Consider the following 13,028-nt stretch of genomic DNA (forward strand, 5'->3'; position numbering starts at 1 on the left):
ACAAACGTATAGGTAGTATACAAGTTCACACTTCATATACAGTTTGAAAGATAGCACCATGCTGAAGACATACATGTAAGGAAAACTCATATCCTTAAGCTACAATCCTATACCTACAAAGGTGCATTGCATTTATATAGCTACATGCTAAATACTGTTGCATGTATGAGGTGAAACAGATAAAATTATATTTACACCAGTACTGCCAACTGCAAGTAAAATAAGCTACGCTAATAAAATCTGTCTCTACCAGGGACTTGGCAAAAGAGCTGTATCAGTCATGGATCACCTATCTTTATGCTCTGGATCTGATAACAAAACCTAGTATCACGTACCCTACATAATCCTCTATCACTGCATGAAGCCATCACCACAGTATGTACACAAAGGTTTATTACATAAATTGGTAGAGGAAATCAAAAGCAAGTGTAAAAATCAGACTACTGACAACCACAGCACGGCTTCTAAATATAAGACATACCAAACAAAAAGGCTTTCTACTTTCATTAATTACTGCTCAAGAGAGAGTTTATTCTTCAGTGAGTGTCAATAGTTTATATGCTATTAATTTTTTGTGAAGGGGCAAAATCTCAGAACCACAGAACAATGTGAATGGACTTGTATTTTTTCTTAACAATAGCAATCCAGAGCCAAGAATTAAAACCTGAAAAGCTCCTTGTTTTCTATATATCTATTACTCTTTGCTGAGTAATTCATCACTAAAGCTGTTACTTGTTTTTTCCAGAATTACATGCTAGCATTTCTTTTAAAAGTATTTAATGTTTAACATAATTACCACATGGGAGGGAGAAAGATGGTTAGATTTCACTGAATAAAAACCGTCTCTAGCATTACAATTTCAGATTAAAAAAAAAAAAAAACTACATGATGTAATGCAACTTTCCTACTTAACATACTACAAGCTACCAAAAATCACTTAAGGGTTTTAACTTGGCAGCCATAAGACAGACCATCTGTTCATTATATTATTCCCATATTACATAGGATAAAGCTTTAATAACTTTTTATATATTTAAAGTTAAGAAAATGTTTTAAAATTACTTCCATGTATTATACAAATGGCATACGAAACAGATGGCCCTACCTACCATATCCAAGTCAAAATGCTTTAATGATTTTGATAGCTTTCAGTGTGTTAACTGAAAAAATTATTGCTAGAATTGAGCTTATTTTTAGACTAGAATATTCACTGAGAAGTTTTTGAATTTCGCGCAAGTACAAGATAGACATTTTTTATTTTTTAAACGACCTACTCCACATGACTTAACAGATTAAAGAAAAATAGGCAGATCAATATTATGACTGTCATGGGTGCAAGACTGGGAGCCTGAACATAAGATGGAGGAGGCACCACAATATATCAAATTAAACATTTCTGTACAACGCCAAGAAGTGACATCTCATCAAAACTGGAAAGGAAAGATGTGACCATCCCTTCCAAGCTACTTTATAAACCCCCTATCAATACAGGATAGTAATGAAGAAACATGAGAGGAGTACAGAAACATGAAAGAGAGCAATCTGCCCAGAGAAGATACCAGAGCTTGGTGAACATTTGTTAAACAACAGTATGCTATACCCTACTGTTATTATTAGAAGAATGCAAATTAAGGCAACTCTTCAGTTTAACCACTACTACAGAAATGTGCAGACTAACACTTTCTACTTCATCATGTTGGCCAAAAGAAAAAAACAGCCACAGTAAACTGTGTGTTTTGTGCTCAAAATATACTTTACATCCTCTAATTTGTCCATTTCACACACACTACTAATAATCATTGAAGATCCAGCGTTGGCACCATGAGATTCACATACTGACAGTAGCATACCCTGGTGGCAGTTATTGTTGCTAAATTTCCTCAGCCTCCTTTCACCTGAACATCTGATTACTGTTTTCATAGATTTCTTGGGAGAGGGAAAAGGTGAGCTGAGAATGCTACACACAGCTTCTACTGCACCATCAGTGTTATACAAGGAACTCATTCCCCCATAGTGACAGCTGATAAGCTGTATGAAGCATAGATACCAATGCAGGTCTGCACTTTATAAATACATTCACTCGTTGGAAACCCATTACTACATCAGTGTCCTATATCTTATTTGCAAGGGGAAAACATAAATGCCTGCGAAATAAATGTCTCTGAAATCCTCAATCACACCTAACTTAGTGACAGCAGGTAGGAAGGTATAGATGGAACGAACATGGCCTCAGAAGACCAGTTACTGCTGGTAACTAACATGCCCACCTTTTACTGTTTGCATTTACAAATCCCTACCTCATCAGCAAACATGATGAGAAAGGGCAGAAGCAGTCTGAGACAATCAACAATTTTAACATAGTGTCCAAAAACAGTGTCTGAGCGGATGACTAGAAACGTGGTGTAACAGAAGTTGACTTACTTTCTGTTAATACATTAATTTTCTAGCATATTTCTGAAGAAAGCACAAGACACTGCTTGAAGAAAATAAACCACGCCAGAACAAAACCAGTCAGAACAAGGAATATAGTAATTAAGACTTGTAGGAAATGAACTATCAGCCCACTAAGGGAGCAAATTGTGACAGAGAAAACTATCAAGTGAAATCACCAATTTCTGTTAAATTTTACAGTGCATTAAATCTAAAAATACAAAGTTGGGGGAAAAGAATCTTGCTTTCTTACATAACTCACTATCCTTGTTTGCTTCTTGTAATCTCAAACTTGGATTTTAACAATGTTAAAAAGTCTTGGGTTTAACCAAGGAAACTTGGTGTTTAACAGTGAAAATCGAACCTGCTACAATCCCTTGAAGAATTGATCACTACTCTAGTTAGAAACAAGACTATGAGTCACTCAGCTATGAAGTATGGCACGTATTTAACAGGAATCTCAAGTTAGCAAAAGTAGTATTTCCCTGAATGTCTGTAGAAGCTTTCTACAAAAAAAAATCTGCAAACATTTCATTTCCAAGTGTAATAGCAGAGCCTGGAGGCACCTGAAAGGCTAATACCATTTCAAAGGAATGGTTTAAAAAAAATCTGTCTGCATTTTAAAATGTATTTTCAAACTCAAGTCTTTTGTATGAAAGAGATGTTTTGAAAAAATAAGATTGTTAGTCAGAACATTTTCATAGTTACAGAAATCTCTTTGCTACATCTCCATGACAACTGGGAATGTTAATTAGGTGTTTCTAAGTCCTAGAGGGTTTCCACCTGCCGTAGACTACAAACGCACCACAAAATACCATTACAATTGCATAATGAAGAAAATATCTGATAATTTGTTGCTGTACATAGCACATTCTATCCATTCAAATCCCTATTTTCACTCAATTCAACCAAAGACTATATGAAAAAGCTTTAAAACAGAATGAACTTCCATAGTCTGCTTTTCCAGTACATTTCAGTTACACTAACCTAGCTTTGCATGGAAACAAAATTACAGCAGCTAACAAGGGCTGCATAGGTGAATGATGGCTTCAGTCAAAAATAACATGTTCACTTAGAACAAAACCAAGAATTTCTACAAAAAGTTATCTTTGATAGCTTTACACACAACTAATGCAAGGATAATATATCATTTCAAGGCTAAGCATTCTGAATCTACCACAATACCATTTTACACGCAAGCTCCTACCTCCAAGGGTTGAGTGTTAATCAGTAGAACAGAATACTCAAAATAATATTAAACTACTAGAACACTGATCACAACAAACCAGAGCTGTAAACATTCCTTGTACTAAAAATAGGAAAAATAACAACAACAAAAAAACACAAATGGGAGAAAAAACAGAACTCTGGGATTTCTTTCATACCATACATACATTTCATTGCTCTCCCCAGTTTAACAAAAAGGAGAGCAAATTAAATCCTGACAGATTTCATAGTTTAACTTCAATGAAAGAAGAAAAAGATCTGAATTCACCAAAGAATAGGAGCTGAAGAAAAAAAATCCGCTATTGTTTCGTTTTGGTTCTGTATCTCTAGTAGGGAATAATAGTTTAGATTCACAACAGTAGCGAACACTGCTGTCAAGGCACTGATAGCCACTGTTAATGTGACAGCAGTACCATACAATCCACATTGAATATAAAAACAAAAATCTATTTGTTTTGAAGTTAAAGGCTTCTCCTAACCTATTCTCCCCATCTGCTTGACAGGTTCTTCAAATTACACTAGGCAACTCCTCCAAAGAAAAACATAGAAGAAAAAGGTGGCTTTTATGAAAATAGACTTTTCAATTTCATGGAGATTGCTCTGGGTTCAAAGGAAGAAATAAAGGAATATGAGGTTGTATGTTTACTGAAATATCTACATACTCTTTAGTGAAGATTCCTCGAGGCCCAGAAGGTGTAACATTGCTTGGATCTAGTCCATGTGTCTCCAGAATGTTGCGAGCCGCAGGACTTAAGCGAACCCTAAGGAAATGAGGAGGAAAATTAACTATTTAAAACAGTAAGGTTTACTTCTCTTCTTTACTGTAAGAGAAATTATACAATTTATGCTGTATCGTGCAAGCAACAGCTGAGGAAGAAAACAGTTCTATGCAAAAGCTGTGATCTTAATACTAAAGACAGACTCTTCCCCCTCACCAAGCTTCAATACCAGGTTGAATTTAAAAGCACAACAGTGACTTATAGGGACCAAAATAAAGACTGCAAAACCCATCTTCAAATTTTCCTTCCACAGCAGTATAGCGGGAAAGGATTATCAGTGCAGAACCAAATACATTCTTTAAGACTAGCTTGTAGTAACATAAAAAATGAGTTTCAGGAACCTGGACAAAAGGGTTGCTCATCTCTACTATTTGTTTGGCTAGTTGGCTATTACTAATGCAGTTTAATTCTTATTCTAACATTATTTTTTCCCTAGCTTTCATTTTATTTTATAGTATTGATTTAATGAAGCAGATGCTCTTTGGGAAAGCAAGTCATATAGATGTAGCTGCATAATTCAGTATCTGCTTTGGAAGACTAAATATGAATTCATCCCACACTCAGACATATCTATTTGTTATTTCCTGAATGAGAATGTTTGCACTACATCAAATTTAAGGACTGTCCATACGTCCTTGTCAAAAGAACACATCACAAATGATCATTTGATGCCAAAGATGCTAATGCATCTCTGGAATTAACAGCTGCAGAGAAACAGTTGCACATTTGACAAAAATACAAAACTTAATCCTTTCAAGTGCATGGATAATTGTCCTCCTACAGGTAATATTTGGGCATTGACCAAACGACCACTCAGTTGGTTCCATGCGTCTTTCACTTGCATTAGAATAGCTCAAATGATGGTATCAAATATGAACATAGCAAACAAGATTAGCAAAGTACGGAGGTTTAAAAACAAGCAAACAAAAAAAATCCGCAAACAAAGTGCAAAACCCCAAACAAATGAAAAAAAAAAAAAAAAATCAAACCAGAACAGTTTCAGTAGCAGATGCTGCCAAAATGAGAGTTCCCCATTCTTTTCTTTAATAGACTGACTTCACAGCTTTTATGTTATCATAATTCACTCGAAGTGGAGAGTAACACCCTTGGTTGACTTGATATTTTGTTTGTTTGCTTGTATAACGACATAACCTAGTCAAAAATCTCCATCACAGTCATTTATAAACTCTAATGTGAAATTGCTGTTTGAATAAAACTCTTCAGTTTGGATTATCTGCAGCAATGTCTAACATGCAGCCTGAAACACAAACCTGTGATACATAGATTACTGTTACCTGCTTAACACTTCGGGGTTAATCTTCTAAGATGTTTGCAAATTCTTACCATACCCAAACATATAAAAAACAATCAACAACAACAACCAAAAAAAAACAACCTAACAAAGAGCACACAAGCTCACAATCTTGAGTTTTTCACAATTCTGTTAGGAAACTGATAATATTCCTTTTTCATAATATCAAAAAGTGGAAGAACTTAGCATGTTTGGAGTGAGCCATTTGTTGTTGTTTGCCTCCTTTTTTTAAGGAAAAAGATAAAGCAAGTTAAAGATAAACTGATCATCTCATGATAAGTATCTAATAATAAGCATTAGCATCCATCATATGTAAAAACAACTTTTTCCTCATCTAATCTTAGAATACTTCATAAAGCAATTATGTATCAGAATAAAAGCACATTAACAGAAGTTGCTCTAATAAACATATGTTGCTTGAATTGACTTTTTGGGAGTACAAGCAGAAAAATATTCTGAGAAGGCAAGCTTTATTACATCACACATACTGAAACACTCTCTTAAATAATAGCTTTATACTAGGTAAGAAGGGAAAAAATACTCTTCTTGGTTCAGCTCTACTGATCTAACTGAGGAAGTGTTCCATTTCATAATGAGCACAGAAACTCACTGCAATTTTCCAGGTGGATGTTCCAGTTTAGGAGGAGGGGCTGAAACTGAAGGACTTGCAGGAGTTGAAGTAGGTGCAGCTGCTGGTGGAGCCAGAGAAGATGGATCACTAGCATCAGCTGGTATTTCAACCTGCTTCCAGTCCTGTCCTTCTTCTACCAGCAGACCAATTAGCGAGCCCAAGCGTACATTTTTGCTTCCTTCTTCCACCTAAATTTAAAGCAATGAGAACATTAAGTTATATATTGCATTGTCTAGACTAACATGACTAAAAAGGGTAGATGTAAAAATTTCAGGCATATTAATGACACTTCATCAGGAAAATATATCCCATTTTATTTCTACTATTAATAATGAAGACTCGTGACAGAAATTAAGTACAGCTGCTATTTTAAGGTGAAAGGGAAATATTAACTTACATTAATGCCTCAAAGTTCCATACATCTAAAGTTAGCTAGCATTCAGAAGTTAAAGTGAGGACACTCAGAGTACCACTGGGAAAAAAAAAAAAAAAAAAAAAAGCCCTGTTAGCTACTGAAAATGAGTGTGGATGCCTACCTAATCTTTGGGAACAAAGCCTGAAAATTTTGCTAGTTATGTACAGCAAGATACTTTGAGATATCCACACTGTAACTAGTAATGGCACTTTTTAAAAACACAACTTTGTAAATTCAGAAGTTAAAAAACAGAAGCCCCAACCCCATAACAACAACTTATTTTTGAAAAAGGTAACACTTGCTTCATGCTATCATCCACTGCTAAAATTTGTCTATTTTAACATAACTGGTGTCAAATAACAAGTGTGTCCCAAAGAATACGCCAGCACATGTGATATACAACTCACTATTTCAGATAACATCTGAACAGAAATCTTACAGAAAGAACATAATGTAATTAGACCAGATAAGGCCAATCTGTTCGAGATGTTCCTCTCAAAATTAAAAGACATTTCTGTACCACAATCAAAATAGCTTTTATGATGCTTTGGGAGATAAAAGCATGGACTTTAAAAACAAACAAACAAAAAAAACAAACAACATTGACTTAACCTAATGAAGGGCTTCACAATAGGATAGTCTTATGGTCTTTGAAATGGTTGCAGAAGCAGAACTCGTTAGATCCTCAAAAGCAGTAATGTTTCCAGGGCATCATGCCATAAGTTAAAATAGCTCTTGGGACCACAGGTAGCCACATATAACTTACACTGTACCAAGCCCAAACAGAGTTAATTTCCAAACAACAGAAACACAATAAAGCTCTACATAAAGCCATATTGCACAAACATTTGCCTCAGACAGAGTTAGTACACATCTATCTGCACTGCTGACATTTTGACCAAGAAAATGCAAATCACTGTCAAATGTTTGAAAAGTCCAAACTAAAAACCAGACACAAAATAAATAGATACACACAGCACTGAGTGTAATATTGTTCTTATTAGTTTCATCAAGTTTTGTAGACACCTAAACGCTAAGTAGAATGCTGTAAAACTGTAAAAAGTGTACTAGGCAGATGCAGATACTAGAACATTATTATTCAGGGAACACGGTTGTCGGCACACTTACCTCCTCTGTCAGAACACATCAGATTTCACTGGATTACCTGTCCCCCTCCCTAGAAGGGCCAACACTAGATGTAAAAATGAACAGCAAAGCCAGTCTGTTCTGAGTATATTCTCATAAAACATTTCACATTTACAGCTTTGTCAGTCCACTTTGTCTTCCCCCAGGAACACTACATAAATTTTGGTGTAATACTTCTTTTTAAAAGTGTATTCATTACATGAGGAAAAAAAAAATCTAAGACAAATCACTATTTCTTGTCTGATCTCTTGATGCACGTTTCTCCATTAATACTCTGAAAAGCTTTATTTGAGAAAAACGTCTGAAGTGCTCCAGATTTTACCATGGTGTTTTTTTGTTTTTTTTTTTTTGTGGTGAGTTTAAAGTACCTGGGAATAACAGAGTGCCAAGCAAAACTCACAAACTGCTTAGTGTAAAGCTGAAAGACCCTATAACAGAAAGGTCCGTTGACAAGCATATTTGTATAACTGGATAAGCTTGCAGTATTACTACCACTCATAACCAAATAAAACAGCAGCTTGAAGCAGATGCAAACATGACCTACCTAACATAGCCACTGAAAACACAAGAAAAAAGGATAAAACAAAAAAACCCTATGCTATAAACAAACAAAAAAACAAACCTGAAATTATTCACTCTAATCATTTTACAGCATTATCTTATTTAGCACTGAACAAGGCATTTAAAAACCTCCATTTGTCAGAATAGTAATCAGATGTTTGATGCTGAATACAAGACTCATACCAATGACAACACAAATGTCCCACAAGTTCAAAATAGTTCCCATGCTAATATGTAGCAGCAGTGTTTTTTTTTTTTTTTTTTTTTTCAAAATAAATTTTTTTTTTTTTGCATGTTTTCATTCCTTTGCAAAGGCATGCATGTACAATAAAGAACAGCTCCATTTTAAGAAGCAGTCCACGTATTGTACCTGAACAGACCAGTAAGCACTAGGATATGCTTGTGGTGTTAATTCTTCATTGCAATTTTGGTCTAGGAGTGCTTTAATGGAGCTATGAGTGCACATGCAGAAATCCAACAGGAATGGTTGACCATTCAGTAATATAACAATTCTACTAGTCAGAGTTTGTTTATAGACCAGCATTGCATGAACATTCAAACCCACCAACAGTCTTCATAGTGAGCCTATTGTGCTTTTTTCTCATATTCATTACTCCTCAAGATAAACAGCTGTGAAAACTCCAGCATTCCTTCATTTCTAGTACAAGTTTCCAACACAGATGAACGCACAGTTTATATTTTTAAAAACACGTGTGTTTAAACATATTTTCAAAAAATAAGAATACACGCATACAGCTTTTGCAGCTCAGAACAGAGAGACAAGAGTTGTATCGGTTAACTTTTCATCTCCTGGATTTTTTAATCACATCTTCTGTATTTCCAAAATCCACAATACCAGAAGACCCCTTTGCATAAGCCTCAATGAACCCTGGAATCTCAGATTTAGAAAGAGCTAAAATAAGTAGTTTCACAATATTTCTATTGCTCTACATGTAAGCATAACCCAGAAGATTCTAAAAAATCCTAGCTTAGCTGACAAATCAGCAAAGCACAGCTGAGCCATGCCAGGGAGAAAAAGCTGGAGGTTACTCCTCTATGCAATTAAATTTTCCTCTGAGCAAGTACAACTGCAGCACAGTGGCAGGTAAGGTGGACAGAACTCATGCTGGCTGACCACAGTGGAAGTTTTATATGTAGTAGTTTCTGTTCATAGCAATTCTCATTTAGGTCACGAATGAGAAAATTGTAATGGATTTTAAATACAGTTCTTTAAAACAATCATTCATCCCCTGTTTTCAGTCCAAATTGAACTAAGTATTTTAGGCAAAAAAAGTCACAGTTAATCTAAGAACTAACACTACTGAAAGAATAATCACCTTTCTGAAATTACCCTTCTAAAATTTTCATTCACTCATTTAAGTTTTTAGTGCATTTTATACCAAATCAGATGTGATCATTAAAAGACAGATTCAGAGAGAAAAGGAATGTATGTGTATGGACCTATTTTATTCTTAGCCTGCTCTTTCTTATATCATACATACTTGTAGCATATAGTCATAAAAAAGGGGTTAGAGAAACCTGAATTCCTTTAATGTAATTAACCTTACCTCTTTAAAGGTAAAAAACCACAGTGCTAGTTTGCATTTATTTGACTCAAGTTTTCCACTCAGTTAACATAGTGCAGAACTGTAGCTGGAATCAAACAATTTAAAACCGTTGCCTCGTTTCTTTTAGGAAATGAATAAACTTCAACTGATTTGACCGCTGAAATGCATTATACTTGTTCTTAATTCCCCATCAGCTACATCACATGAAACTTCTGAGATGGGCTTTGAAAGGATAGCCTTTTCAATATGAAATCATCTCCCCATCCACAAACCTGAGCTTAATGCCAAAAATTTTGCACAGAGATCTACTGAACATCCAGTATATTGCAGGATACTGCAAAAAGACTATTAAGAACTGTACTTGAGCTAAAAAAAATAAATTAGAAAAATAAAGGAAAATCACATCCTATTGCTCCCCTATTATTCCAGTTCCCCAAAACATCAGTTTCATCCAGTACTTTTCAGGAGACTGGAATCAAGTTTAATATCTATTCTGTATTACAATATTTAAGCCCGTCGTTTCCAGATTCCAAAATGGAGTATTAACCCATTAAAAATTTATTTGGCATAATAATCTGTTCATGCTACTCCAATAAAGCTGCCTCTCTTCCCTTAATCTGAAAGGCATTACAGCTATTATCCCCCTTGAGACATCTCCTTCTCAGACTCAGCTTCCAGTGTATGATTGTTACTGGATGGCGTGAAATGTCTTGGCTAAGGTTGAATGCCATTGCTAGAGAATCTAACTGTTGCCACTGTTGAATGTTGCTAGAGAGTCTGGTTTTGATTGATATAAAAAGGCACCACAACAGCAAAATATACATAAGGAAATTTTGGAATCTGGGATGGTTTTGGAATGCAGGGAACAGGAAAAACCCAGTTTCTGAAATACTAATGCTATCTGTAGTCATCACGAACCACTTTTAAAGATGCTTGCAAGTGAGCACTGGAGTCTATCCTATCCTTTACACCTCTTGGGCAAGCATACTTTAAGAATTTTAACACAGAGAATCCCCATGCCTCCTCTTCACATGATCTCACAAAGCAGTATCTCTAAATGCAGAATAGATACTTCCTATTAAAGAAAAAAAAAAAAAAAAGAAGAGGTTGCACAATAATTTTCAGAAGCATTCAAAACTGAAGACGAAAGAATTAAAAATAGTGAAAGCATTACTCATCTACCAGTTACGAAAATAACAATATGAAGACCAAAAAAAAAATCCCCATGCTTTCAGAAGTGTCTGCTGTGAAATTTTGTTCTGGAATACCAGAATGGATTCTCTGAAAATTACTAGATGTGTTGATATGCAGTTGAATGCAACAGCAAGAGTTTTATCAAGGTGCTACAAAAAAAAAAAAAAAAAAAAAGGATCTGGGGAAAATAACTATTTAGCAATGTAAATTACAAGAAGGAAAAGGTTTACAAACTTGCTATTTATATAAACTACTGATCAAAATGCAAGTTTTTTTGTAGAAAATGCAACGCTAATAATAATTTCTTATAAACCCTGACAAGCTTAACTTGCAGCTGCATTCCATCCTAGATCACTTCTCCTCCTAAAACACCTCCCACCTATTTTGATGCATTCACTTTTGCAAAGAATGCTCATACAAAAAAGGAAGATGCTAAACGGACCATCACTTCTCAAATTCTCCCATGAAGGCAAGTACTCGCCCCTTTTTGCAAAGAGTAGCTACGCAAATACATTCTGCTACAACTGCATTTTCGTACAACAGCAACAGGCAATGTAACATACCAACCCAACTAGCTTTTGTAATAGCAGCACAAACAAGTCTCACTGTGGGCAGGGTAGAATTTTGTCTTGCACGCTGTTGGCTCTAGGAACTAGTTGTAGCTACACCCTTTCTGTAATTTTCTAAGTAGCTAGATTACAACTAGAAGCAGTATGCCTATATAGCTCCACAACCCCATCTCTTGATTAGATATTCCCTAAATGAGACCTCCCTGACCAAATTATGTTTTATCTACTATCAAAATTTGTCATCAGCAGTGTTCTCTTTCAGAGCGCAATCCCAGTTCTCATCAATTGTAGGGCAGTTACCAGAGTAACACTGTTTAGCTGACACCAAGCATATGGAAAGGTTATCTTCTGCCACGTTAATTAAGCTATTGTTTCAGAGCAGGAGCCATCTTTCACAGACCTAGTCTTAGAAAATGGCATTGGAGAGAACTACTGCAATCGTTATTTTTCATCTTCAGGACAGTACCTAAGAAAATTGGTCTTACACTTTGTATGATTTTAAGAAATTGATAGAAAAGGAAGGATGATACTGTGATTAAGCCACTGAACTCAAACTTCAAGTCCCTGTCTATACTTGAGTCTTTGCTTTTACCTCACTGAAGCAGCACAAGATCTCTGGTCTTTAGATGCCTACTTGCAAAACAAAAACATTTAAAAAAAAAAAAAAACAGGAAAAATATTCATATGCCATTGGCATTGAAAATCCAAGGTCAGTCCTAAATCTGTTTCAAAGAAGGAGAATTATTTATTCCTGTAGTAACACTGTTCTTCAATTCAAGCAGTTTATTCCCTTAGTGTGGGTGCAATCAAATACTTGGATTTTTTGATTTTGCAGTCAAAGCAAATCTACGTTGCTAAGCTCAAGCAACCAAGATCCTTCCCAATCACAGCCAACTCTTAAGTAACTCTGCTCAGCACCCTTACTCTGGAAATTTATCTTCAGTGGCAACAGATAACCAAAACTGTTTATAGGAACCCAAATAACATCAAAATGCCACTCATCTTCTTGCATTTTACTTCTCCATCTCTACATGTTTGTTCACTCCCTTCTTTCCCAACACCACCACTTTGAACTAGATGTTTCTATAAAGGGTTTCATTATCTATTGCACATACATGACAAAACAATTTCTCCAAAGTTCTTATTCAAAACTCTTCAAATTCACTGTTAACGTTTAGTTATTGTGAATGGAGGGG

The 13,028-nt window shown here is 35.3% G+C and overlaps 1 protein-coding gene across 2 annotated transcripts in view; it reads right to left on the reverse strand.

Moving 5' to 3' along the window:
* The window catches only part of PDHX (pyruvate dehydrogenase complex component X), a 90,390-nt gene that overhangs the window by 15,881 nt on the left and 61,481 nt on the right, over window positions 1-13,028 (reverse strand). For both annotated transcript variants that reach the window (XM_084520395.1, XM_084520394.1), the window contains 2 exons: window positions 6,359-6,567; window positions 4,320-4,418 (listed from right to left, as the gene is read on the reverse strand). In XM_084520395.1, the coding sequence (XP_084376521.1) occupies window positions 4,320-4,418; window positions 6,359-6,567 (308 nt within the window). The remainder of the gene's footprint in view (window positions 1-4,319; window positions 4,419-6,358; window positions 6,568-13,028) is intronic.

The sequence above is a fragment of the Aythya ferina genome (assembly GCF_964211825.1).
Source record: "Aythya ferina genome assembly, chromosome: 5".
Lineage (NCBI taxonomy): Eukaryota > Metazoa > Chordata > Aves > Anseriformes > Anatidae > Aythya > Aythya ferina.